The sequence below is a fragment of the Pan paniscus genome, chromosome 19 (assembly GCF_029289425.2).
Source record: "Pan paniscus chromosome 19, NHGRI_mPanPan1-v2.0_pri, whole genome shotgun sequence".
Taxonomy (NCBI): domain Eukaryota; kingdom Metazoa; phylum Chordata; class Mammalia; order Primates; family Hominidae; genus Pan; species Pan paniscus.
In genome coordinates, this window is record NC_073268.2 from 91,499,297 (window position 1) to 91,526,122 (window position 26,826).

Genomic DNA, 26,826 nt, shown 5'->3' on the forward strand with positions numbered 1-26,826 from the left:
GTCACGTTTAAAGAATGGTGGTTAATCTATGTGGCTGCAGGAATAGTTTAGCCTGTGGGGAGTTAGACCTGGAAATGTATGTCTGAGTCAATTTATGAAGGACTTTGAACATCAGGCAGAAAGATTTGGACCTATTTGCAAAGGTGAACTATCGGTTTTTGTGTGCAGGTTAGTGACATGATTCTTATGGTGTTTTAGGCAACAGCTAAACTGGATCATACAAGATTAGGTACTAAAATGCCATCTTCTTGTCCAGCTGAGAAAGGGATTTTAATTACGTAATTAAACTCATGAATGTGGGAAGGGGCTCTTACTTCACAAGGCCAACCTCAGCTCTTTCCCAATTATATAAACAAGTTTTTGTTTGTTTTTTTGTTTTTGTTTTTTTTAAACAAGCCTTCCAGACTTAGATCTCTGGGAAAAGAGAAGTAAATACTGACTGACACAGGCTTGCTTTGTTTTCCCAAGAGAGGTCTCCCAGGCGATTTATCTAATTACCTAGAAAAAAAATTTAACTTGTTTTTCCCTTTAGATTTCAGCCGAGCTGGAAGCGGGAGGGGGGAATTGCAGTATTGCCTTAGATTTTCTAGATTTGGTTTGGACGCAATATTCGTCCTGAGGGAGTCCCTCCAAGGCCTCTCGGAGCGGGGAGCCTCTAGGCATTTGTTCAAGGCAACAAGGAGGGAGCTTAGAAGAACTTAAGAGAGGCGGGGAGCTCTGCAAAGGGCTTATTTTAAAAAGAAAGGGAAAAAAGGTGGGGCGCGCCGTCTATCTTTTTAGAATAATTCTGTAGGAAAACGAATCGGAGGTAAAGCCATACCCTCTGGTCAGCGTTTCTGGACTAGAAACTGCCTGAGCTTTACGCACAGGAAAGGACAGTGGCTCTTCACTCTCCGAGCCGCATCACTCGGCACCTAATTCCGCCAGGCTCCCAGAGGGGCGGTTGCAGCTACAGCCTAGCACGCCGCGTAGCCAATAAGAAGCCAGAATTCCCCCTATTCTCAAATCCTGACCAATCGGTGGCCTGAACTTTAGCTCTCTGGCCGGCGCCTCCGTTGCCCGGAAGGGAGGCAAGCCCCCCTTAGAGTTGCCAGTAACGGACATGGCTGCGGCCCCCGGAGGAGGGGACGTGAAGTGAGGAGGGGGTTGGGAGGGGAGAGGACGCGGGCGAGGAAGACCAGCCCCGGGGCCCCGGTAAGTACGAGAAGGCCCGTGGCCCGAAAGTGGGGAGCAAGGGGGCGTGGGGCTCGGCCTTGCGCGTCCTTTGGATTCTTGGCCAAGGAAAGGGGAGTCTGGGGTCTGCACCCAGAGAACGGCCTGAGGGGATGCCTCCTGAGGGGGAGTCCAGGGACTGGCTCTAGTCTCCAGCTCTTGACCATTGCCTTCCCCCGAGTCTTCAGACTCTTGCTCTCAGCCCTGGATTGGTCCATCGTGGGGTCTCTCGCCAGAAATAAAGCCTCTCGCCAACAAAGAATCCCTGCCCCAGGTCTGTCGTGCCTAGGCCCTGGCCCAGAGGGCTCCCAACGCCGACGCCCTGAGTATTTATTTCGAGGCCCCTGGGAGTCCTCATCCCCGACCTAAATAAAGACCGTTGTCCCGCCTGCGCGCGCTCTCCGCAGCCGCCCGGGGTCCTCGCGCGGCCGTCCCCAGCTGGATGGAGCCGGCCGAGGGGCTCCTGGCAGCCATCCCTGATCTTGCAGTTTGGAGCGGGCTTTTTTTTCTTTCCGCCTTTCCAGAAGCGTTTTCAGGCTCCTCGGAAGCTCACCATCCATGCCATCGGATAAAGTGACTCCTGTGGAATGCCCTCGTTCCTGTGCCGCACACCCCTGGAGCCCAGGTCTCCTGGTTCCTAGCATGCCACGATGCGGCCCCTGCCCGCTGCCCAGCGCCAGATGCAAGCAAAGCCCCGCTCTTTCATTGGTGTGTCACCGCGGGCTAAACTTTGGCGTTGCCTTGGTCACGTGCTGCTACATCCCACCCTCTCTCCTGAGTTTTTCGGTGGCTCTTGAGGGAAAAAAGGAGGGAGCTGGTTATGGAATCTGTTTTCCTTCTGCTATGTGGGTGTATGCATTGGAGAGAAGGATCTTTTTCTCATGATTTATCCAAGATGCTCAGCTTTAGTGACATAGTTGTTATTCCGCAGGTAATCTTGGAAGATGGAAGCAGGGAGGGGGCAGTTTTAACATTTTCATTTTGCAGATGTGGAGATTGTTCGGAGAGGCAAGGCCAGGGTCACCTAGAGCCAAACTAGAATCCGAAAGTCCAGGGGCTTGAGTTCTTTATCCACTAGACCTAGTTGTTTCCTAGGTGTGACCTGAGGAGATCAAGTTCCCTGACTCCCCTGAGCTCTTGCAGGGTGGCTCTGGGCATTAAAAGCGATGGGCATTAAAAGTAGGATCCTCCTATGCTTCCTGGCAATGACTAGGGTCTTCATACCTGGTTTGCATTCAGTAATTTTAAGAAGCCAGCAGGTAGTTCTCTGGCAGACTTCTTGTATTAATATTCATTGTAGTCTCTGTCTGTATTGGCGGCGTAAATTATTTTAGTGATTCTCAGGGCAGCGAGAGGCAGAGTAAGAGGAAGGTATGCCTCTTCCTTGGTTTTTGGGAACCATTACAGTGTCATTAGAGATGTTATTAACAGGAACGCATTGCATACAGGAACAGCGTGGAGGCAGAAAAAGATTGAGAGCCATTGAAGAGAGAAGAAATGGCACTGTGGTATCTCTTTATAGTACTTTTGGCAAAAGAAGAGCTGATCTTGGTATTCTGAAGAGGTAGTTTAAAAAAAAAAAGTTAGATCCTGAGGCAGAACTAAAAGAATACAAATAAATAAAAAAATTTAAAGCAATGGCACTAGTAAGGTTCAAAAGAGTCAAAGTAATGCCTGTAATCCCAGCACTTTGGGAGGCTGCTGTGGGAGGACTGCTTGAGCCCAGGAGTTTGAGATCAACCTGGGCAACACACGGACAAGAAAACCAAAAAATTAGCTGGGCATGGTGGCATGTGCCTGTGTTCCCAGCTACTTGGGAGGTGGATGCCAGAGGATCGCTTGAGCCCAGAAGGTTGAGGCTGCAGTGAGCTGTGATCATGCCACTGCACTCACTCCAGCCTGGGCAACAGAGCAAGACTCTGTCTCCAAAAAAAAAAAAAGTCATGGAATCAAAAAGTTTGAAAATCACTGTAAAGATCAGAGCACATTAAAATGTAGACTATTGGCCAGGCGCGGTGGCTCACACCTGTAATCCCAGCACTTTGGGAGGCAGAGGCGGGCGGATCACGAGGTCAGGAGATCAAGACCATCCTGGCTAACACGGTGAAACCCTGTCTCTACTAAAAATGCAAAAAATTAGCTGGGTATTGTGGCGGGTGCCTGTAGTCCCAGCTACTTGGGAGGCTGAGGCAGGAGAATGGCGTGAACCCGGGAGGCAGAGCTTGCAGTGAGCCGAGATCGCGCCACTGCACTCCAGCCTGGGCGACACAGCGAGACTCCATCTCAAAAAAAACAAAACAAAACAAAAAAAAACAAATAAAATGTAGACTATGGTGGTTAACCCTAGAACAGGAGACAGCATGTTCAGATAAAATCCTCAAACATTGCAAGTCTTAGCTGCTATGTTAGCTCTAACTTCCTTGCTCACTGGTTCTCTTTGTCAAAACTGCAAACAGGGAAACTGGTGGATACTGTGGAGTAGTGCAATGACCAGGGAGGTGAAGTACAAACCATCTTCTTCATCATCAGCCCCCAAATAATTGAGAGTTAACTGCCCTTGAACCACCAGACCACCATGCCCCTTGTTTGTGGTGACTTGACATCGGATGAGACTGGGAGAGCCAGGCCTTGACAGTGAAATGGAAGAGAAACCCCATGGCATTTCTATTTTGAGAAGTTGCTAGGTGTGCCAGCTCCTAGTGCTGAGAACCAGCCTTTTGGAAACCTTAACTCCTGTAGAAACTAATGAGAAATGAAGGTTGTGATCGTCCTGTTCCTGCCTGCTGCGCTCTCCCTAAGTTGGGCTTGAGAAACAGTTTCTATAGGAGAGGGAGGAGTCCTAATGTAAATACCACCTACACCCAAGGCTGTATGTATTTAGCTTAATCTGATGAATCAGGTTGAACTCGTACCTTAGCCGTCTAAGCCTGAACGCCATAAAGCCTTTAAGTCCATTCCTGGTGTTGAAGTGAGAAGGTTCCGGGTCAGGCGTGGCACTGGTTGGTAAATATGTGTCCATATTTCTTATCTTACTATTGTGTTAGTGTTGTTTTTACGATGGTGTCTTTCTTTACCAAAATGATAGGATTTAAAAATATTGTTTAAAGCCCATTTCCAAGCAGGCCTGGGTTTGTTTATAGCAGCACAGGTGAGCTAGAGGGTAGGCCATGGCTGAAACAGGAATGCTTTTCTTCCGAGCAGACCCGCCAGCCAGAATGTGTGGTTTGGTGATCAGGGGTTTGTGTAATAATAAGCTTTGCCTGTGGCCACTGAGACGGTAGTAAACAGTATGGGTCACATGGCATGACAAGTAGGTTAAGGGCCAGATTTAGACACTGATGGCCTGCGTAAGGAGGAGCAAACCACACACTGCTTGCTTTGGGTTTCTCTAGCTCCCAAGGCCAGAAGTGATGGGAGAGGGGTGAGGGGTGTCAGAGAGAAGAACCTTGAAAGGCTTAGAGTGGTATTTGAGGAACCAGAAATTTTAGTGTACTATAATTAAATGAACCCAATTTTCATAACTTCAAGGGCTTCTTGAAAAAGGGGTTCATGGTACCAGTCTTGCTTGGTAGGGAGGTGAATAGAAAAATACTGGGAAACACTTAAAAAAGATGTATGCTGGACAAAGACTCAGGTGTACTGAAAGAGCGTAAACCTTCATTATGTTGACATGAAAGCCAAGTAGGGAATGTTGCTTAGCTATAAGGCAGAGCCTATTGCAAAATCAGAATCAGGAGTTGCTGATTTTTTTTTTTTTTTTTTTGAGACACAACTTGCTCTGTAGCCCATGTTGGAGTGCAGTGGTGTGATTACGGCTTACGGCAGCCTTGATCTTCTGGGCTCAGGTGATCCTTCCACCTTAGCCCCCTGAGTAGCTGGGACCACAGGCACATGCCACCACACCTGGCTAATTTTTGTATTTTTTACAGAGACGGTTCTTGCCCTGTTGCCCAGGCTGGTCTCAAACTCCTGTGCTCAAGGGATCTGCCTGCCTCGGCCTCCCAAAGTGCTGGAATTACAGGTGGCCAGAAGTTGCCGATTTTTAAAATTAAGGAAAAAAATACATAGTATAACATTTTCCATTGTAACCAGTTCTGTGGCATTAAGTACATTTGCATTGTTGTGCAACCCTCATCACCATCCATCTCCAGAACTTTCTTAGTTTCCCAAACTGAAACTCTGTCACCATTAAACATTTAACTCCCCATTTCCCACCTGCTCCCACCCCCAGCAACCATCTTTCTACTTTCTGTCTCTGTGATTTTGACTATTCTAGAAACCTCATATAAGAGGAATCATACAACATTTGTCCTTTTGCGATTGGCTTTTTTTTTTTTTTTTTTTTTTTGAGACAGAGTTTTGCTCTATTGCCCAAGGCTGGAGTGCAGTGGTGTGGTCTCAACTTACTGCAATCTCCGCCTCCCGAGTTCAAGCAATTCTCCTGCCTCAGCCTCCCGAGTAGCTGGGAATATAGGTGCACACTACCGTGCCTGGCTAATTTTTGTATTTTTAGTAGAGCCGGGGTTTTGCCATGTTGGCCATGCTGATGTCGAACTCCTGACCCCAGATGATCCGCCTGCCTCGGCCTCCCAAAGTGCTGGGATTACAGGCATGAGCCACCGTGTCCGGCCTGAAGTTGCTGATCTTTTAAAGATATTGGATACATTCACATGGTTTGAAAATCAAAAGGCACAAAAGTATATGTATTCAAGGGCAGAAAAAAGTATAAAAAAGAATTTTTTTAAAAAAGTATATATAGTAAAAATTCTTCCTGCTCCCAACCATTCCCTAGCCACTCAGTTCCAATTTATTAATTTTTCCTTTTGTGGATTATGCTTTTGGTACTGAATCTAAGAAATGCAATCCACAGTAGGCCGGGCGCAGTGGCTCACGCCTGTAATCCCAGCACTTTGGGAGGCCGAGGTGGGCGGATCACGAAGTCAGGAGATCGAGACCATCCTGGCTAACGTGGTGAAACCCCATCTCTACTAAAAATTAGCTGGGTGTGGTGGCGGGCGCCTGCAGTCCCAGCTACTCGGGAGGCTGAGGCAGGAGAATGGCGCGAACCCGGGAGGCGGAGCTTACAGTGAGTCGAGATCGTGCCACTGCACTCCAGCATGGACAACAGAGCAAGACTCCATCTCAAAAAAAAAAAAGGAAAAGAAATGTAACCCACAGTCACAAAGATTTTTTCCTATCTCCTATATAAGTTTTACAGTTTTTTTTTTTTTTTTTTTTTTTTTTTTTTTTTTTTTTTTGAGGCAGAGTCTTCTTGCTCTGTCGCCCAGGCTGGAGTGCAGTGGCACGATCTCGGCTCACTGCAACCTCTGCCTCCTGGGTTCAAGTGATTCTCCTGCCTCAGTCTCCCAAGTAGCTGGGACTACAGGCGCCCACCAGCACTCTCAGCTAATTTTTTGTATTTTTAGTAGAGACAGGGTTTCATCATGTTGGCCAGGATGGTCTCGATCTCTTGACCTCGTGATCTGCCAGCCTCGACCTCCCAAAGTGCTGGGATTACAGGCGTGAGCCACCGCGCCTGGCCTGAATGTCTTTTATAAGCAGAGTTGAGCATTTTTGCATATGGAGAAGCTATTGGATTTTTTGGTTTCACATTCTCTCAGGGTTAGAATTGTCTTCCTACCCTCCACCTCATGTATTAATTATCTCCATAATTTCTCAGCTTCTGCTTGGTTCCCTCTAGTGATGGGAGCTCATTGCTTCACAGGGCAGCCTATTCCATTTTTAAAAATATACAGTTCTAAGGCTGGGCATGGTGGCTGACACCTGTAATCCCAGCACTTTGGGAGGCCAAGATGGGAAAATCGCTTGAGGCCAGGAGTTCGAGACCAGCCTGGTCAACATAAGTGAGACCCCATCTCTATTAAAAAAAATTAAAAATATACAGTTCTAGGCTTGACTCAGTGGCTCATATCTGTAATTCCGGCACTTTGGGAGGCTGAGGTGGGAGGATTTGCTTGAGCCCCAGAGTTCTAGACCAGTCTGGGCAACATAGCAAGACCTTGTGTCTGCAAAAAAAAAAAAAGCTGGTCATGGTGGCATGTGTCTGTGGTCCCAGCTACTCGGGTGGCTGAAGTGGAAAGATTGTTTGAGCCCAGGAGTTTGAGACTGCAGTTGCAGTTAGCCATGATCATGCCACTGCACTCCAGCCTGGGCAACAGAATGAGGACATGTCTCCAAAAGTAAAAAAAGTAAAAAAAAAAAAAAAAAAAAAAAATATATATATATATATATATATACACACACACACACACATATGTATATATATGTGTATATATATATATACAGTTTAAATTATGTAGAAAGATACTGTACATTTTAAGTCTCAGTCTACTTCTTATAGCATCCTAGTTCCTGTTTTGGGGCCTCCCAGAGTAAGCCTGGCCCTTCTCACTGCTTGTAGCCATTATACCTTTCTAGCCCTGCTTGCACCCGAAGTGTGTTTTTGGGGTACTGGCTAAGCATCTTCAGTTCATTCTGCCATTTCTCACATCTTAGTTTCTCCAACCTGGTTGCTGCTCTCTGAAATCCTTCCAGTTTTGTTAGTGTCCTTCTTAAAGTGTGTGATGCGCAACTGAACAAGATATTCCAGGTATGCTCTGACATGTACAGAAATCAGACTTCCTCGTCTCTTGTTAGGGACACAGGTATCTGTTAATGCAGCCTAAATGTGAATGAACTTTGAGTGAGCATACACTCATATTGAAATTGCATCTAACTAAGCCATTTGTGGTAGTTTTAGACAGTAGTTTTTGAACCTAAGTGCAGGACTTAATATTTTTTCCAGTTAAACTGAACCCCTTTGATTTGGCCCATCACTTCAGCCTGTTGAGAGCTTCTTGGATTTTGACTTTGATCTCCTTTCCAGGTTTATGCTATCCAAGAATTTGATTAGCATACCATCTGTTTCCTCACCCAAGTCATTGATAAAAATATTGACTGTAATGCCACCAAGAATAGAATCCTACAGCTTGCTATTAAAAACTTCCCTCCAGCTTAACACAGATCTATCAATTAGTACCCTGTGGGCACAACTATTAAACCGAATACAGATCCACCTAACTGCATTTTTGGTGTGTTGGGCATGGCTGGCTTACAAGCACAGCTAATGAAGATTGTGCTAGAAGGGATTAGAAGGACAGCCAACTCCTCATCTTGCCCTCAACCTGAGCCTTGGGCTCCCACTTAGTTCTTTTTGACCTTGTTTCTGCGCTTGGCAGCAGGAGGCATCCACCCCTTTGTCTTCATGGCTACTGTTGCCACCTTTGTCTAGATACTTGGCATGGCAAACCAAGATTATCGTCATTTTCTTCTAACTCTTCTGCCTATAATTTCTTTCCTTTTCCCTCTGATACATTTTCTACCCTCTTAAAATACTGAGAACAGCCTGGGCAACATAGACCCTGTCTCCAGAAAAAATTGTCAGGCATAGTGGCACATACCTGTGATCCTAGCTACTCGGGAGGCTGAGGTGGGAGGATCACTTGAGCCTGGGAAGTTGAGGTGCAGTGAGCTGTGATCGCACCACTGTACTCCAGGCTGGGCAATAGGGTGAGGCCTTGTCTCAAACAAACAAACCAACCTGGGGCCTACTCAGAAACCCAGACTCTTCAGTGACTCCTCAGAGCCTCTCTATTATGGCCCCTTATCCCTGTGTATTTTTTCATTTTCTTTCTTTCTTTCTTTCTTTTTGAGACGGAGTTTCACTCTTGTTGCCCAGGATGGAGTGCGATGGCATGATCTCAGCTCACTGCAACCTCCGCCTCCTGAGTTCATGCGATTCTCCTGCCTCAGCCTCCCAAGTAGCTGGGACTACAGGTGCGGTCGGCTGATTTTTGTATTTTTAGTGGAGATGGGGTTTCTCCATGTTGGTCAGGCTGGTCTTGAACTCCCGACCTCAGGTGATCCACCCACCTCAGCTTCCCAAAGTGCTGGGATTACAGGCATGAGCCACTGCACCCAGCTCTTTTTTTTGTTGTTGTTAGAGACAGGGTCTCACTCCGTTTCCCAGGCTGGAGTGTAGTGGCGTGATCATAGCTCCCTGCAGCCTTGAACTCCTGGTCTCAAGATCCTCCTGCCTCAGCCATATTCTCAGTCTTTTTCATTTTAGTCGTTCTAATGGGTGTGTATTGGTCTCTCGTTGTGGTTTTAAATTTTTTGTAAGACAGGGTCTTGCTATGTTGCCCAGGCTAGTCTCCAACTCTTGGCCCCAAGTCATCCTCCCCCGTCAGTCTCCCAAAGTGCTGAAATTACAGGCGTGAGCCACCATGCCTGGCCTTCTCATTGTGGTTTTAATTTTTGTTTCCCTAATAATTAATGTTGTTGACCATCTTTTCATATTCATATTGACTGTTTATATATCTTGTGAAATGTCTGTTCAAATCTCTGCCTGTTTATTATTTATTTATTTATTTATTTAAAGACAAGTTCTCACTTTGTTGCCCAGGCTGGAGTGCAGTGGCGAGATCATGGCTCACTGCAACCTCCAACTCTTGAGCTCAAGTGATCCTCCTGCCTCAGCCTCCCAAGTAGCTAGGACTGCAGGTGTGTGCCAACATGCCTGGCTGAAATCTTTGCTCATTTTAAAATTGGGTTGTTTGTCTTGTTACTGAGCTATAAGAATTTTATATATATATATATTTTTTTTTTAATCCCAAAGACTTCAAAACTACTTTTGCTTTTTGAGACATGATTTTGGTATGTTGCTCAGGCTAGACTCAAACTCTTGGCCTCTAGTGATCTGTCTGCCTCAGCCTCCCAAAGTGCTAGGATTATAGGCATGAACCACTGTGCCCAACCTCAATTTTTTTTATGGCATATTTTGAAGAGTGGAAATTTTTTTTATTTTTATGGAACAATTTATCAGTTGTTTTCTTTTATTTGTTTGTTTGTTTTTTAGAGGCAGGATCTTACTCTGTTGCCTAGACTGGAGTGAAGTGGCACAATCATAGTTCACTGTAACCTTCAACTCCTGGGCTCATGTGATTCCCCTACCTCAGCCTCACAAGTAGTTAGGACTACAGGCGTGCTCCACCAGACCTGGCTAAAGTTGCTTTCTTTTATAGTTTATGTTTTTTATGTTTTAAGAAATCTTTGCTTATCCCAAGTTATAAAGATTCCTGCCTTCACCCCTCCTGCATATTTTCTTCTGGAAGTATTATAGTTTTAACCTTTATGTTTAGATGTGTGATGCATTTTAAGTTAATTTTTGTATATGGTATGAAGTAAGGGTCAGTATGTGTGAATCTAGTGCTAGACTCTCTGTTCTGTCCCATTGATTTGTATGCCTCTCCTTGTATCAGTACCACATGTTTTGATTACTGTAGCTGTATGTTAAATCTTCAAATCAGGTAGTGTAAGTCCTCAGAATTTGTTTCTCTTTTCAAAATTGTTTTGCCTATTCTTGGTCCTTTATCTTTCCATACAAATTTTAGAATCAGCTTGCCAATTTCTATGGAAGTCCCAGCTGGGACTTTCATTAAGATTGTATTGAGAGGCTGGGCATGGTGGCTCATGCCTGTAATCCCAGCACTTTGGGAGGCCGAGGCAGGTGGGATCACCTGGGGTCAGGAGTTCAAGACCAGCCTGGCCAACATGGTGAAACCCCGTCTCTACTAAAAATGCAAAAAATTAGCCGGCCGTGGTGGTGGACACCTGTAATCCCAGCTGTTCAGGAGGCTGAGGCAGGAGAATCACTTGAACCCAGGAGGCAGAGGTTGCAGTGAGCTGAGATTGTGCCATTGCACTCCAGCCTGGGCAACAAGAGTGGGAAAAAAAAAGATTGTATTAAATCTATAAATTAGGGGATAATTGCCATCTTAATACTGAGCTTTCCAATCCATGAACATTGTATATTTCCCCATTTATTTAAGTCTTCTTTAATTTTTCTCAGCAGTGTACAGGTCTTACATATATTTTTATTAGAATAATTTCTAAAGTTTTTTTTTTTTTTTTTTTTGAGACTGAGTTTTGTTCTTGTCACCCAGGCTGGAGTGCAATGGCGTGATCTCGGCTCACTGCAACCTCTGCCTCCCGGGTTCAAGTGATTCTCCTGCCTCAGCCTCCCAAGCAGCTGGGATTACAGGCACCCAAAACCACGCCTGGCTAATTTTTGTATTTTTAGTAGAGATGGGGTTTCACCATGTTGTCCAGGTTGGTCTGGAACTCCTGTCCTCAGGTGATCCACCCACCTCAGCCTCCCAAAGTGCTGGGATTACAGGTGTGAGCCACCGCACCCGGCCATGCTGTTTTTATACTGTTATAAGTGATATTAAAATTTTTATTTTCTGATATTTGATTATAGTATATAGAAATATATTTATATTTTGTATTTTGACCTTATATCCTGCAGCTTTGCACCTTTATTTGTTTCAGTATCTTATTTGTAGATTCCCTAATATTTTCTCCATATACAATTGATCTTGTCTTCTGCAAATAAGACAGTTTCACTTATTTTTTCCCATCATTATGCCATCCATTTCTTTTTCTTCCACCTTGCTTTTGAGTCCTTATTCTTCACCTAAGTGGCACTTGGTTCATATTTTTTGCTTGCTGCTGATAGTAATGGCAGTTGTTTATTGAGTACCTACTATATGTCAAATATTATACTAGACCCCCTGCATATACTATTTTTCATAATTCTATAGCTCCTCTGTGAAATAGATATTGTCATTTCCATTCTATGAACAAAGACACTGAGGCTCAGAGGGACAAATAATTTGCCAAGGTCATTGGCGTTTGAGACATACTGGAGCTAGGATTTGAACCCGGGGATATTTGGCTTTGAATCCTGTGCTTTTTTTCACAATGGGCTAGGAGCAGAACTGGCCCTTTAAGGACCCTGCTACGGGTTTCAGATCAGACAGTTAAGAATGGCTGTCTCCCAGAATCCCATGTATGGAATGATGGGAAAACAGAGACTCTTAGAAAAATGTCCTGTTCCTGGCTGCCCTCTCTGTACTGCTGTGGTTCCAGCTGGCCACAGAGTGATTTTGCCTTTGCAGCGTTGGCAGAAGGAGTTAACAGGCACAGTCCCCATCTGGCTCCTGGTGTTTTTCCCTGTGTGGCAACGATCTCATCCAGCCCCTGCTGGGATGGGGTGTCATGGGGACCTCAAGCTGCAGTCGTAAACAGGACTGGGGCAGCCTGAGTCAGACAGTGGCCTTGGGGAGGAGTGGATTTGGTCCCTCAGGATCCCATTTCAGTTGGCGACCAAAGACTGAATGTCACTGCATTGCAAGGCCACTTCCAGCGTCACTGTCTGTATCTGAGCCTTTGAGGCTGGCTCAGCTTTGAAAGGCAGGGGTGGAAGAGACGTGGTTGCTCAGACTAGGGCACCAGCATGGGTGCCACCTTGAGAGGAATTGGGCGGGGTTTTGGAGTGGAGTTGGTGGCAGAACCTGGGCCTTCTGGTTGGGTCCCCCGGACACAGCTTTTATTGTTTCTTGACAGCTTTTTTCTGGGTCAGTTCTGGGTTTCTGCCTGGCACCCCTTGACAAGGCTTGCTCCTGGCCCCCAAAAGAGCTGTCTTAGTCAGTAGGTTAGTGCTTTCTCCAAGAGGAGTCGCTTGGCATCAAACCAGATTACTCAGTGTCACTCTTTACTCAAACACACCCTGGTCTGAGATCATTAGAGTGACGGCTGGCAGGACGGGAGGGTGAGGGCTGGTGAGGGTAGGTGGGGAGGTAGGGCAAACCTCATTTTCCAGGTAACCAGCCCGCTTTTGTCGGACCTGTTGTCAGATTGGGCTGCCCATCGTGTGTTCATCTGCTCAGGTGCCTGTTGAGCACTGCACTCAGCCACGTGAGGGGCTGCGGGCTTGCACATGCTGGTGAGTGTGGCGTCTGACTGCCAGCACGTAGAAAGAAGTCAGTGCCTCGTTCTGGGGATGCAGTGGACGTCCACCCTGCTGCTGTCCCAGCTGCCCCCTTATTATCCAACTTACATATCTAGATTTCACTTGATGTTAAGGCTAACCTTAACCCTAAATTTTTTTTTTTTTTTTTTTTTGAGACCAAGTCTCACTTTGTCGCCCGACTGGAGTGCAGTGGCGCAATCTCAGCTCACTGGAACCTCTGCCTCCCAGGCTCAAGTGATTCTCCTGCCTCAGCCTCCTGAGTAGCTGGGATTACAGGCGCCCACCACCACGCCTGGCTAATTTTTGTATTTTTAGTAGAGATGGGGTTTCATCATATTGGCCAGGCTGGTCTGGAACTCCTGACCTCAAGTGATCTGCCTGCCTCGGCCTCCCAAAGTGCTGGGATTGCAGGCGTGAGCCACTGTGCTCGGCCTTAACCCTAAATTTTTAAAATGCTGACTGGGTGTAGTGGCTCATGCCTGAAATCTCAGCACTTTGGGAGGCCGAGGCGGGCAGATCACTTGAGGTCAGGAGCTCATGACCAGCCTGAGCAACATAGCAACACCCCATCTCTACCAAAGAAGTAGTGATAATAAATAAAAATGCCAATAAATCCTTTGGGAGGCCGAGGTGGGTGGATCACCTGAGGTCGGGAGTTTGAGACGAGCCTGACCAACATGGTGAAACCCCGTCTCTAGTAAAAATACAAAAATTAGCTGGGTGTGGTGGCACATGCCTGTAATCCCAGCTACTCAGGAGTCTGAGGCAGGAGAATCGCTTGAACCCAGGAGGCAGAGGTTGCAGTGAGCAGAGATCATGCCATTGTGCTCCATCCTGGGCAATAAGAGTGAAACTCCGTCTCAAACAAAAAAAGCCAATAAACCAAGGCTTTTCCTGCATGCTGTAATTCAGTGATAAACAGAGTACATATGGAACAAAACACAGTGTGCCTTTGAAAATGAAGGTTGAGGCTGGGCACAGTGATTCACGCCTGTAGCCTGTAGTCCCAGAACTTTTAAGAGGCTGAGGTGGGGAGGATTGCTTGAGGCCAGGAGGTCAAGACCAACCTGGGCAACATAGCAAGACCCCTTCTCCACACAAAATTAAAAAAAATAATAATAGGCTGGGCGTGGTGGCTCATGCCTGTAATCCCAGTACTTTGAGAGGCCGAGGCAGGTGGATCACTTGAGGTCAGGAGTTCAAGACCAGCCTGGCTGAGCGTGGTGGCTCACGCCTGTAATCCCAGCACTTTGGGAGGCCAAGACAGGCGGATCATGAGGTCAGGAGATCGAGACCATCCTGGCTCACACGGTGAAACCCCATCTCTACTAAAAATACAAAAAATTAGCCGGGCGTGGTGGCGGGCGCCTGTAGTCCCAGCTACACAGGAGGCTGAGGCAGGAGAATGGCGTGAACCCGGGAGGTGGAGCTTGCAGTGAGCCAAGATCGCGCCACTGCACTCCAGCCTGGGCGACAGAGCGAGACTCTGTCTCAAAAAAAAAAAAAAAAAGTCCAGCCTGACCAACATGGTGAAACCCTGTCTCAACTAAAAGTACAAAAATTAGCCGGGGATGCTGGTGCATGCCTGTAATCCCAGCTACTTGAGGGGCTGAGACAGGAGAATCACTTGAGCCCAGGAGGTGGAGGTTGCAGTAAGCAAAGGTTGCGCCACTGCACTCCAGCCTGGGCAACAGAGCGAGACTCTGTCTCAAAATAATAATAATAATAATAATAATAATAATAATAAAGAAAATGAAGGTCGGGCGCGGTCGCTCACGCCTGTAATCCCAACACTTTGGGAGGCCGAGGCGGGTGGATCACAAGGTCAGGAGTTCAAGACCAGCCTGGCCAAGATGGTGAAACCCCCGTCTTTACTAAAAATACAAAAATTAGCCGGGCGTGGTGGCAAGTGCCTGTGATCCCAGCTACTTGGGAGGCTGCGGCAGGGAATTGCTGGAACCCAGGAGGTGGAGGTTGCAACAATGAGCCAAGATCGGGTCATAGCACTCCAGCCTGGGCAACAGAGCGAGACTCCGTCTCAAAAAAAGAAAAAAAAAAAAGAAAGAAAGAAGGAAAATGAAGGGTGAAAGAGAGAAAGTTTGTACCCCTCCAGAATCCTCTCTGTAGCCCTCTCCCTCCTGGATTCAGAGAGTGGAATTCATCTAGAGCTGACTGCCTGGGGGAAGCTCTGCTGCTCGATGAGGCTGACTCCGTCTGATGGTCAGTGAGTTCAGTACTTTTCCGCGTACCATACTGTGGTTTAGATGATACTATTATGTTGGGAGGCTGAGGCGGGCAGATCACTTGAGGTCAGGAGTTTGAGACCAGCTTGGCTAACATGGCAAAACCCTGTCTCTACTGAAAAATACAAAATTAGCTGGGCGTGGTGATGCACACCTATCATCCCAGCTACTCGGAAGCAAGAGAATTGCTTGAACCCAGGAGACAGAGTTTGCAGTGAGCCGAGATCGCGCCACTGCACTCCAGCCTGGGCGACAGAGTGAGACTCCGTCTCAAAAAAAAAAAAATGATGCTGTTGTGTTTCACAGTAGCTGCCTGTTCCAGCAACCTGAGTGATTTCTTTCTTCTTTTTCCCCAGATGTTGTGACTGTGACAGACTCACTGGGGTTTGTACATGCTGGGGAGGAGCCTTCCTTTCAGGGGTGACCACATTCATCTGGGCATGCCTGCAGTACTCTTGGCCCATGGACCTGAAGGAGAAGCACCTGGTAGGCCATATCCTATTACCTTATAGGTATTGTCTGTGTGTCTCTGTTGAACTCTTTCCTACTTGTTTTTGCCTGGGAGATCCTTAACTGGGGGCTTTAAACAAAAGTTGAGAGAGGAGGCAAGGCTCTGAGTCTTGGGGGATGCGACTGTGACCTCTTGGCTGGAAAGCACAGACTCACAGAGCTATGAATAAAGGATGAAGGTGGACCTATTAACACAACTGCATGGGAGCAGGGTTTCTGATTTAGGCTGGCTCCAAGCCAGTCTTCCACTTCTTGCCCAGGGGTGTGTAATTTAGTTTGTTTGCCCTTTGCTAGGGCGATGTCCTAACCTGCTGAGCCATGCTGAGGGCTATTGGGCACCTCCCTGTGGTTAGAGAAGAGCGCCCCAATCAGACTTCAAACACAGCTGCCTAATCAGCCGGTGGTGAGCAGCCAGGTGGCCTGGGCCATCCATAAGATTGGTCTTCTCCTCCCAGCCTGGTTTGGCCCAGCCTCCATGTATACTATCTTTGGATGGAGGTAAAGTTGTCAATCAGAAAACTCCTCTCCCTTGACAAAGACTGCCCCAGAGGAAGTCCTTTTGTCTCTTGCCTAGCTTCTGCCACACCTTCCTAACAGATCTTTCTGTTTTCTGTAATCCCAGCTACTTGAGAGGCTGAGGCAGGAGAATCGCTTGAACCCAGGAGGCAGAGGTTACAGTGAGCAGAGATTGCACTACTGCACTCTCTGCTCATCAGCCTCCACATGGCTGCCACAAAACTGGTCAGTGGTTCCACACCACCTACTTAACCTTTAGTGTGTACAAAGCCCTCCAGAATCCTGCTCCTGCCCATGGATTTGGTGTTCCTAGCCTTCCTGCTTTGACTTTAGCACTAGTAATTACCTCTAAAATGCTTCCCACCCCTTTTTCTGGAAACTTCTTCTGTTCTTCCTTCAAGACCTAGTTTTGACATCATTTTCTCCAGTTAAGTCCTCCTTCCTTCCAGAGGTCCTTCCTTTCAGCATTCGTAGTACCTCCACCATTGTACTCGCTATTCTATTGAAATTAACTCATCTCTTCCACTTCATCTCAATATCCCTAGCTCACAGCACTGAGCCTGGCATGTAGCAAGGGCTTAGTACATATTTATTGACCTGAACTTCTGAACAGTGATCTTGCTTCCAGGGAGATCTTGGGAAGGTCTAGAGAGGGGGCTGTGGGTTCACTCCCTGGGCCTCTGCTGGCACCAGGCTGGCTGACTGCTTTCTGTTCAGCTCCAGGCTTCCTATGTCTCTGGACCAGCTGTGCAATAGGCTTCTGGAATTGAACTTGAAGCAGGTGTGCTTGGCCTCCTGTTCATAGCCACCTCTGGGTGCTCAGCAGATATCCACCCTAGCAGTGATTGGCACAGAGGGAAAGCTACACTTGCCTCTCTCTTAGCTGGGAGTTAAGGCTGCTGCAAACAGCTGCAAGGGCTCTGCACTGCTCAGTTCGAAGGAGTACGTCCCCAGAGGCTCTGCTGTTATGCAATGCGGTGGCCTGCCTGGGTGAGGCTGAATCCCCCAAAACAGAGGATGGTATTGTCTTCTGGTTCCAGCCAGAACCACTGAACACTAGTGCCTAGTGTATGGGGGAAACAAAGTTCTGTATCGAAGGGCTGGGTGCTCTCTCCAGCCTGAGGAAGAAGACTTGAGAACCCAGCTGGATAGCTCTCAGGGGCCATTTTTCCTGGAGGGTTTCTCTTTGTCCTCCTCCTCTTTCTGGATAGGTGAGCCCTGACCTGGAAAGCATCGTCAGTCATCCTTGGCAGTCACCATATTGTGGAATGGCAGCTTTGGGTTGGCAGAGCTTTAGGCACCAGGGAGGTGGCCCCGGCTTAGAGAGGCTTATTGTCTAGTAGAGGAATTGATGGTACAAGCAGGCTGAGCACAGTGGCTCACGTCTGTAATCTCAGCACTTTGGGAGGCCAAGGTAGGCAGATCACTTGAGGCTAGGAGTTCGAGACCTGCCTGGCCGACATGGTGAAATCCCGTCTCTACTAAAAATACAAAAATTAGCTGGGCATGGTGGCGCGTGCCTGTAATCCCAGCTACTTGGGAGGCTGAGGCAGGAGAATCGCTTGAACCCGGGAGGCGGAAGTTGCAGTGAGCAGATTGCACTACTGCACTTCAGCCTGGGCGACAGAGCAAGACTGTCTCAAAACAACATCAAACAAAATGGATAGTACAAGCAGTTAAGTAATTGGACCTGGTAGGGCCTCTAGCTGAGGTAACTCATGAGTTGTATAAATGGACTTATAAAGATGATCTCAGCCAGGTGCAGTGGCTCACACCTGTAAATCCCAGCACTTTGGGAGGCCGAGGCAGGTGGATCACCTGAGGTCAGGAGTTTGAGACCAGCCTGACCAAAATGGTGAAACCCTGTCTCTACTAAAAATATAAAAATTAGCTGGGTGTGGTGGCACACACCTGTAATCCCAGCACTTTGGGAGGCCAAGGTGGGCAGATGACCTAGGGTCAGGAGTTCAAGAACAGCCTGGCCAACATGGTGAAACCCTGTCTCTACTAAAAATACAAAAATTAGCCAGGCATGATAGTGCATGCCTGTAATCCCAGCTATTTGGGAGGCTGGGGCAGGAGAATCTCTTGAACTCGGGAGGCAGAGGTTGCAGTTAGCCGAGATTGAGGTCACACCACTGCACTCCAGCCTGGGGGACAGAGCAGAATCTCTAAAAAACAAAACAAAACAAAACAAAACAAAACAAAAACAAAAACAGTCAGAAGGTGTCTTGGAGGAGTAGGCTTTGGAGGAGCTGGCATAGTGGTCATTGATGGTAGGAGGGTTGTCGTCCCCTGGCTTAGCTCAGGAGCGGCTTAGCTCAGGAGCGGTTTAGCTCTTGATGGTTCTCTGCTTCTGATCCATCAGTTCTGTCTCTCCTTCAAAGCCCTCACCCCTGTCCCCGGTCCTCCAGCCCACAGTGGCCCTGCTGTGGCAGTGACAGCCTGGGTTCCTGCTGCTTGGGTGCAGGGCTCTCTTCTCCATTTGCTGAGGTGGGTAGTGTAGGAAGGGAGGCAGGGCCCAGAGAGGGCTGTGCTGGGGCCTGCACAGCACGTGGGCTAGTCCCTGTGTGCTGTTCTTTTTGGGGCCTGTCACATAGAAGGGACAGTGTTTGTGGACTTGTAGCTCCCACCCGAGCAGTGCCTCAGGGACAGGAGAGAGGGGACAGGAGTCTTTCTCTTTGGCTACAGCCAGATTGCAGAGCAGCAGCATCCTCACAGTGGCTGGCGTGGAAGCTGACCCCCACTGCCAACCTTTCCTTCTCTCCATGGAGTCTTCCTGTTCTTAACCTCTGGACTGCCCGGGCCCTCCCTTCTGTTCTCACTCAGCACTCTGTTTGGGGGCCCCACAGGGAGTTGCACTCATGAAAGGGAATGGGGAGGCTGGCTTGGGCTGCTGAGGCTCCTTCTTCCCTGCAGCTTGAGATGGTGTCGTCTAGGAAACGGAGGGCCCTGGAGAAACATGCTCAGGCTCCAGCTCACACTCTCCAGCTCTGGGACCTATTAGGCTGTTTCCTCTCCCCTGGGGTGTGTAACCCCATTATAAGGATGGTTTTAGGCAGAGAAGTGTCCCATCCACTCCCCATGCCTCGGCCCCTGCTTCACCCAGGGTGCCTGTGCTGAGAGCATCCTGTATGTCAAACTCGCGGTCCCTGAATGATGCCTCTGGAGCCATGACTCTCTCAGGCTCTGCCTGATGCTCTGGCATGTGCTGAGGCAGGAGCCCCAGGTATCTGGCCTCCTTTCTGCCTGGGGGATGCAGGGCCTGGGCATTCCCGGGCAGCCTCATGGGCCCAGCAGCACTTGGGCCGGTGTGTCTGAATGTATTGGGGCATCACCGGCTGCTGGCCCGGCTCTTCCCTGCATGGCTGTTAGGGTCTCCATGTTACCTGGCAGGAAGGTGTTGGAGTCTTCAGAGGCCCTTTGGGCTGGCTCTTCCCTCCCTACTGGATCCTTCCTTCTGTCAGCTGCCTGGCCTTGGGCTTTGCCTTCCTAGAAGTCACTGCTCAAATCTTCTCAGCGGCCAGTCCATCCCGTCCCCCTCCACACAGGATGTGCTACTATTAATAACCCACAAGTCCCCTCTCCCCTCCTTCCTGCAGCTGTAACTATGGAAAGGGCTGTTGGCTTGGCTCCATGCTGGGGAGTTGCCGTGTGATTTGGGGGCTTCTCATGGATGATGGGCTCACCCAGTGACTTGGGGACAAAGGACAGGTAGTTTGGGAAGAGAGCTGGGATTTGTGTGTCCCAGGGTTCCCCTTAATACTGGCAGTTGTCTTCAGGTTTCTGGGACAGGGGCAGTTTCTCCTCCATCTGTCCCTCTGTCTGTCCATATCCTGGCTGCATGGTGCCCCTCAGCTAACCCCACTGTGGCCTCCTCTGAAGAACAGGCCAAGCTCCTGGATATCTGGCAGCGCGTCGGACAAACTTTCTCTTCTCAATGCTCCTGTTTCCTCCCTCCTTCTCTTTCCTCTTCTCCCCTCCCTCCCGCCCTTCCAGGGCTGCTGCCTCCTCCTCCCTCCCTGAATCTGCAGCGTGACTAGAAATAGGCTGAATTAATCAGCAGATTGAAGCTCTGCTCTGCTGCGCCTGATTCTCTGCAGCACCCGGCTTCTTGCTCACACACTCTCAGCTGTCTCCGTCTCTTCTCTCCTCTTCTCTCTCTCTCTTTTCACCCTCCCCGCTTTGAGGGAGGTGTTGGAAGTTCTTGCAGCTGACTGCTTGTGGCTCAGGCTCTGGCCCATGCTCTTTAAGCAGGCAGAGCTATGGATGCCCCATCAGGGCAAAGGCAACAAAGTGAGTATGCTGGCGGGGCTTTTACGCTTCTCTTTAAAATGCTGTGTTCCCTGCTTTGTGTGGGAGTCTTCGGGTTAGCGGTTGCTGTGAGAGTCCTGAAGACAATGCAATATGGGAGGCTGCTTGAATGAGCATGGGTAGCTGGGACCTGGGAAGGGGATTGGGAATGAGAGCCAGAAGGCCAGTGTGCCTGGGTAGCTGCCAGCCAGGTGCCCGAGTCACCCAGAGCAGGACTGGACCCAAGCCTCCCAGGGGATACCCTGCCAAGGCATGTGAGGACCTGGGTTTCCATGCACAGGTGACAGAAGCTCAGGGCCAGGATGCCATCCCTCCTCAGGGCCAGTGAAGGCACTTTGAAGGCACAATGAAGGACCACGTGGGGAACTAAGACAAGAGCCACCAGGGTGGGGAGGATTTTTTCCTAGGTCCTGATGGCTACAGGAGGTGGGGAAGAATGTGGGTGAAAGTACTAAGGTCAGCATGAGCCAGGAAAAGGAGGAAGCAGCTCTGCTCAAGGCTCTGATTTGCCTGGCTGCAGACAGTCCATCTGTGTCTGGCCCAACTCAGAAGAGTGTATAGTGGCTGAATCTCTGCTTCCGTGATTCGGGCATTGTGTGGAGTCCAGCTTTGTGTCCCTTCCATACCTGCACTGACGACGACAGTGGGGACCCAGAGAGGGGGCCAGGCCTGAAATGGAGTCTCACTATGTTGCCCAGGCTGGTCTCGAACTCCTGGGCTCAAGCGATCCACCCGCCTCGGCCTCCCAAAGTGCTGGGGTTACAGGCATGAGCCACCATGCCCAGCCAGCCGTTCTAATTAGTAGTTATCTGCTGTTGTCAAGGCTGAAGGTCAAGGTCCAAATTCATAACCTGTCTACCTGAGCTTAGGGGACCTTGATTCTATTGCTCCTAAAACAGCTGGAGTAGGAAGGAGAGCAGCTGCTGTGCCCAGAACGCCGTGCAGGAGCTGTGAAAGGGGACAGGGCGGCCGGGCGCAGTGGCTCACGCCTGAATTCCCAGCACTGTGGGAGGCTGAGGCGAGCAGATCACGAGGTCAGGAGTTTGAGACCAGCCTGGCCAACATAGTGAAACCCTCTCTGTACTAAAAATACAAAAATTAGCCAGGCATGGTGGCGCATGCCTGTAGTCCCAGCTACTCTGGAGGCTGAGGCAGGAGAATCGCTTGAACCCGAGAGACGGAGGTTGTGGTGAGCCATAGCACCACTGCACTCCAGCCTGGGCAACAAAGCGAGACTCCATCTTAAAAAAAAAAGAAAAAGAAAGAAAAGAAAAAGAAAAAGGAAAGGGGACAGGGCCTGGGGCTTGAGGGTTTCTGACTCTGGGTCACCTGAGAAACCTGACGGAAGCGGCACAGGAGAGCTCAGGTGTATCGGCTCTCCAAGGCGCCTTAGCCTATCCGGGTGCTCAGCTTCAGACCTCCAGAGCTGGGCCTGCTCAGGGGCAGACTCCTTGTGGTTCTGATTTGATGGATAGAGTTCTTTCACCACCCTGCTCTTCCTCCAAATCCCCACGCCCTGCCAGCGTCCCTCTTTGATGATAGAACAGAGAGAGCAAGCCCTGTGTTGGGCGTTTGTTGCCTGCCTCTCCCGAGTCAGGACTTCCTTAGAGCCGTGTTATTTTCTCCTCTTGCTCCAGTTAAGCCTGAGCAGTGAAAACAGCGGAATGGGGTTTGTTCTGCCTGAAAAGCATCCGTGTAATTTGAGAAGTAGGGCCTCCCTTCCCCTTGGTGTGGTGGGAGTTTCTAGCATGTGGGAAGCTCTGAGAATCTCATGTCACCCTTGGGTACTTAAGGCCAGGTTAGATTTTTTCTCGGTCATCTTGGCCCCAGGAGGCAAGAAAAGGCGACCTCAGCTTGTGTGTGTCAACCCGGATTTCTGTTTCTCAGATAATAAGAACTGCGCCTGTTCCCTCGCTATGCCCTGCCATTGGTGCCCAGGTACATTGGGTAGCCAGCCTAACTCCATGCTTTGGGAAAGGCTGGCAGAGCCCACTCACCCACCAACCCATTCTGAACTTCCTTCAGAAAGTATGAAGGTCTTCTGCTCTTATGTCACATGTCAAAGCTGAGGCACAATGAGCAAGAAAGCAGGCCAGGCACGGTGGTTCACGCCTATAATCCCAGCCCTATGGGAGGCGGGAGGATTACTTGAACCCAGGAGTTCGAGACCAGCCTGGGCAACATAGCAAGACCTCATATCTACAAAAAAAAATTTATTTTTCATTTATTATTATTATTTTTTGAGATGGAGTCTTGCTCTGTCACCGAAGCTGGAGTACAGTGGCGCAATCTCGGCTCACTGCAACCGCCGCCTCCTGGGTTCAAGCGATTCCCCTGCCTCAGCCTCCCGAGTAGGTGAGACTACAGGTGCCCGCCACCATGCCCAGCTAATTTTTGTATTTTTAATAGAGACAGGGTTTCACTATGTTGGCCAGGCTGGTCTCGAACTCCTCATCTCGTGATCCACCCGCCTCGGCCTCCCAAAGTGCTGGGATTACAGGCATGAGCCACTGAGCCCAGCCTACAAAAAAATTTTAAAAGGCCAGGTACAGTGGCTCACACCTGTAATCCCAACACTTTGGGAGGCTGAGGTGGGCAGATCACATGAGCCCAGGAGCTCAAGACCAGCCTGGGCAACATGGCGAAACCCCATCTCTACTAAAAATACAAAAAAATTAGCTGGGTGTCGTGGCATCACCTATAGTCCTAGCTACTTGGAAGGCTGAGGTGGGAGAATTACCTGAGCCTGGGAAGTCAAGGCTGCAGTGAGCCCTGATGGCACCATGACATTCCAACTTGGGCAACAGGAGTGAGACCATCTCAAAAAAACACTAAAAAAATCCCTATCTGGGCTTGGTGGTACACATCTGTGGTCTCAGCTGCTTGGAGGCTGAGGTGGGAGAATTGTTTGAGCCCCGGAGGTGGGGGCTGCAGGGAGCCGAGATTGTGCCATTGTACTCCATCTAGCCTGGGCAACAGAGCAAGACCCGGTCTCAAAGGAAAAAAAAAAAAAAAGAGAAAAAGAGCGAGAGAGAGCAGTGACTTGACCCTTAATTTCGACCCCCTGCTGGAGAGGGAAGAGGTGAATGCCTGGGCAGTTGGATAAGCTCAGCTGAAGGCTGCAAAGAACAGACTGGCCCAGAACGCTGGGTCCTCACCGCAGGGCTGGCCTGTGCGGGCAAGAGCTTCCTTTGGGCAGCACGTAATTACAGAATGGCTTATTTTTCCTCTACTGTGCTCTCTTTAATCACCAGTCTGGAGCTGGTGTCCCTGACCAGACATAACAAGCAGGGGCAGATGCACACAGACAGCTCTGCAGGCGCCCTGCCTGGGAGTATCTGCCACCCTCTGGCCCATACCTCCCACACCTGGAGGGGAGCAGAGCGCAGCTTCAAGGTTCCTGGGGTAGAGACAGCAAGAGAGCAGATGATGGCCAGGCGGGGTGAGGAGGTCTTGGCTGCTTGGAATGAGGCAGCAGGTGTCAGGACAGCTGCCATGTGGCCCACGAGAATCAATGAATGTCCAAGATCTTCAGGCCTGACCAAAGGAGGGACACCTCCCTGGCTCTCTGACTACTCCTCTTAGCCTTTTCTCTGCCTTGCTGGAAACTGTCACCTTCCTGAGTGTGGTCCTCATTCTAGGCCGAGCATCTTCCCAGCTGTGTACAGTTGCCTGGTCGTTCCTCTCTTTCTCCCTCCCAGTCTCCATCTCTTGGGTGGACAGCCTTCCCCCTATGCAGGCCAGCTTTTCCTGCCTTCAGTGTGTTTCTCACTTGATCATGTCTGGAGGCCTGGCCCAGGTATGGGCCATTCTGTCCTGGGAACACTCACATTCCTCTCTGTGGCGAGGAAGCTCAGAAGGCTGAGCCTGAGGGGAAGACACTGGAGGCCTGGGGTCTCTGTGTGCAGCCGCCTGTCTCCTAGATCCTCTTCTTCCCTGGGGTGGGAGGAACAGACGTCCATGCCCACAGACAGGAGAGGGCCTATGGTCTCCTCTTCCTGTTTCTCTTCCTCCCTTACAACCCTCCCTGAAGCTTTCCTTCCCTCCATGTCAGGAGCTCCGGGAGGCAGTAGGACAGGTACAGGCATTCATTTGCCCTGGACCATGGCCTCTTTGGGAGGCCTCAGGATCCTTGCCAAAGGGAGGTGGGTGCGTTGGAGCACAGTATTTACCCATGTGGGGGTGTGAGGCCCCCGCCGGGAGGGCCATTTCTTTCTGAGCTGAAATAACCAGTTTATCCCCTCTGGGAAGAGGCAGCTCTTATCTTTATAATCCCCCAAAGCCACTGTGGAGAGCGGGATTAGGTGAGATTTAGGGAAGGGAGCTGGGGAATCCTGGGGCCAGGCCCCGTCCCTCAGGCCAGCACTGGGGGCTCCACTTGAGTGCCTCCTGTGATGCCAGGCTGTGGCAGGGGGCAGCATCCCCGGGCCCAGGAGCCACTCTTACTTATGGGATGTGTGCCCTGCCAGGGCTGAGGCTCAGTTGCCGAGGAGGGGGTATGTGTGGAGACAGGCAGGAAGGAGTAAGCCCAGAAGGCCAGAGGGCACAGCCAGGGCAGGACTCTGGGAGACAGAACTGTGGGCCGCATAGAGGGTGGGGAGAGCAGTGAGACGAGGCAGCCAGGGGTCACCAGCCCCACAGCCTGTGGCTGAGCCTCCTCCATGGCTGCCCCAAATCCCTTTCCTGGTGCCTGAAGTCTAGGGATTCACTCCTCTTGCTCAGGAGGTTTTCCGGAGGGAAGCTCACGTGGATGCTTCGCAGGTGGCCCTGGAAAGACTCACTTCTCCTTCAGGCGCTGCCTTTCATGGGGCTCTTCTTTGTCCCAGGGCCTCAGAGCTGGGGTGTGGTGGCTCACGTCTATAATCACAGCACTTTAGCAGGCTGAGGAGGGAGGATTGCTTGAGGTCAGGAGTTTAAGACCAGCCTGGGCAACATATCGAGGCCCCATCTCTACAAAAAAATGCAAAGGGCCAGGCACAGTGGCTCAGGCCTATAATCCTAACACTTTGGGAGGCCGAGGCGGGCAGATTGCCTGAGCTCAGGAGTTCGAGACCAGCCTGGGCAACATGGTGAAACTCCGTCTCTACTAAAATATAAAAAAAAATTAGCCGGGCGTGGCGGCATGTGCCTGTAGTCCCAGCTACTCGGGAGGCTGAGGCAGGAGAATTTCTTGAACCCAGGAGGCAGAAGTTGCAGTGAGCTGAGATTGCGCCACTGCACTCCAGCCTGGGCAACAGAACGAGACTCTGTCTCAAAAAAGAAAAAAAAAAAAGCAAAGAAAATTAGCTGAGTGTAGTCCCAGCCACTCCATAGGCTGAGGCAGGAAGATCGCTGGAGCCTGAGAGGTGTAAGCTGCAGCGAACCATGCCCACGCCACTGCATCCAGCCTGGGCAGCAGAGCAAGACCCTGTCTCAATTTAAAAATATATGTATGTATGGCCTGGAATTCCCTTCATCCCCAGAACTTTTGGTTCAGTAGGTCCGGAGTGGAGCCTAGACATCCACCACATTTTTAAAAGCTGTGGTGTCTAAGATTTTGGGCTGACAGTCCCGATTAAGGTGAAGCCTTGACTAAGCTGCAGAATGCCTCGGGTTGTTCCTGTTGCTGTTTCATTGGGATCATTGCATTCATTCATTCATTCATTTATTCATTCATTCATTCAGCAAGTATTCACTGAGCTTGTGTGTGCCATGCACTGTCTCAGCAGTTGGATGGTGAGGGTGTGTGGAAATGGAAGAATTCAGAGCCTGTTTTTAAGGAATTTGCAGTCTGGAGGGAGAGCCAGCTGTGTCAATCTGTGATTACAGTTCTGTAAGGTGCAGGCTGCAGGCCAGGTTGCCCAGGACACCATTGACATGTAAACCTCCCCTGAAGTGCAGCCCTGGGTTTTGGGAAAATGTCCCAGAGGAGGTGATGTTTGAGCTGAGTCTTGAAGGAGAAGCAAGAGTTGACTGGGGTGGGGCACGTGTTTCTCGCTGGGAAACACATCAAGTATGTGAACATGAGCTGAAGGGGCTCGGCTCGTGTCAGGAGGAGCAGGAAAGGAGGCCAGGGAGGCTGGCACATCTGAAGGGCCTCCAGGAGCACACACAAGAATCGGACTTGATTTTAAGGGTAAATAGGTCATTTGACCAACCAGGCAGGCCCTGCTCTGG

At 49.6% G+C, this 26,826-nt stretch overlaps 1 protein-coding gene across 47 annotated transcripts in view; it reads left to right on the top strand.

The window, feature by feature from the left end:
• Nucleotides 1–273: 273 nt before the first annotated feature.
• The window catches only part of TMEM94 (transmembrane protein 94), a 43,381-nt gene continuing 16,828 nt past the window's right edge, over nucleotides 274–26,826 (top strand). For 11 of the 47 annotated variants that reach the window (XM_063599390.1, XM_063599397.1, XM_063599398.1 and 8 more), the window contains exons 1-3: nucleotides 1,083–1,194; nucleotides 1,737–1,920; nucleotides 15,687–15,816. In XM_063599390.1, the coding sequence (XP_063455460.1) occupies nucleotides 15,793–15,816 (24 nt within the window). In that variant the 5' untranslated portion in view covers nucleotides 1,083–1,194; nucleotides 1,737–1,920; nucleotides 15,687–15,792. Of the gene's footprint in view, nucleotides 1,195–1,736; nucleotides 1,921–15,686; nucleotides 15,817–20,393; nucleotides 20,653–26,826 lie in introns of those variants that run through there. The other 36 variants (XM_055101504.2, XM_055101513.2, XM_055101508.2 and 33 more) reach the window with 18 other exon arrangements.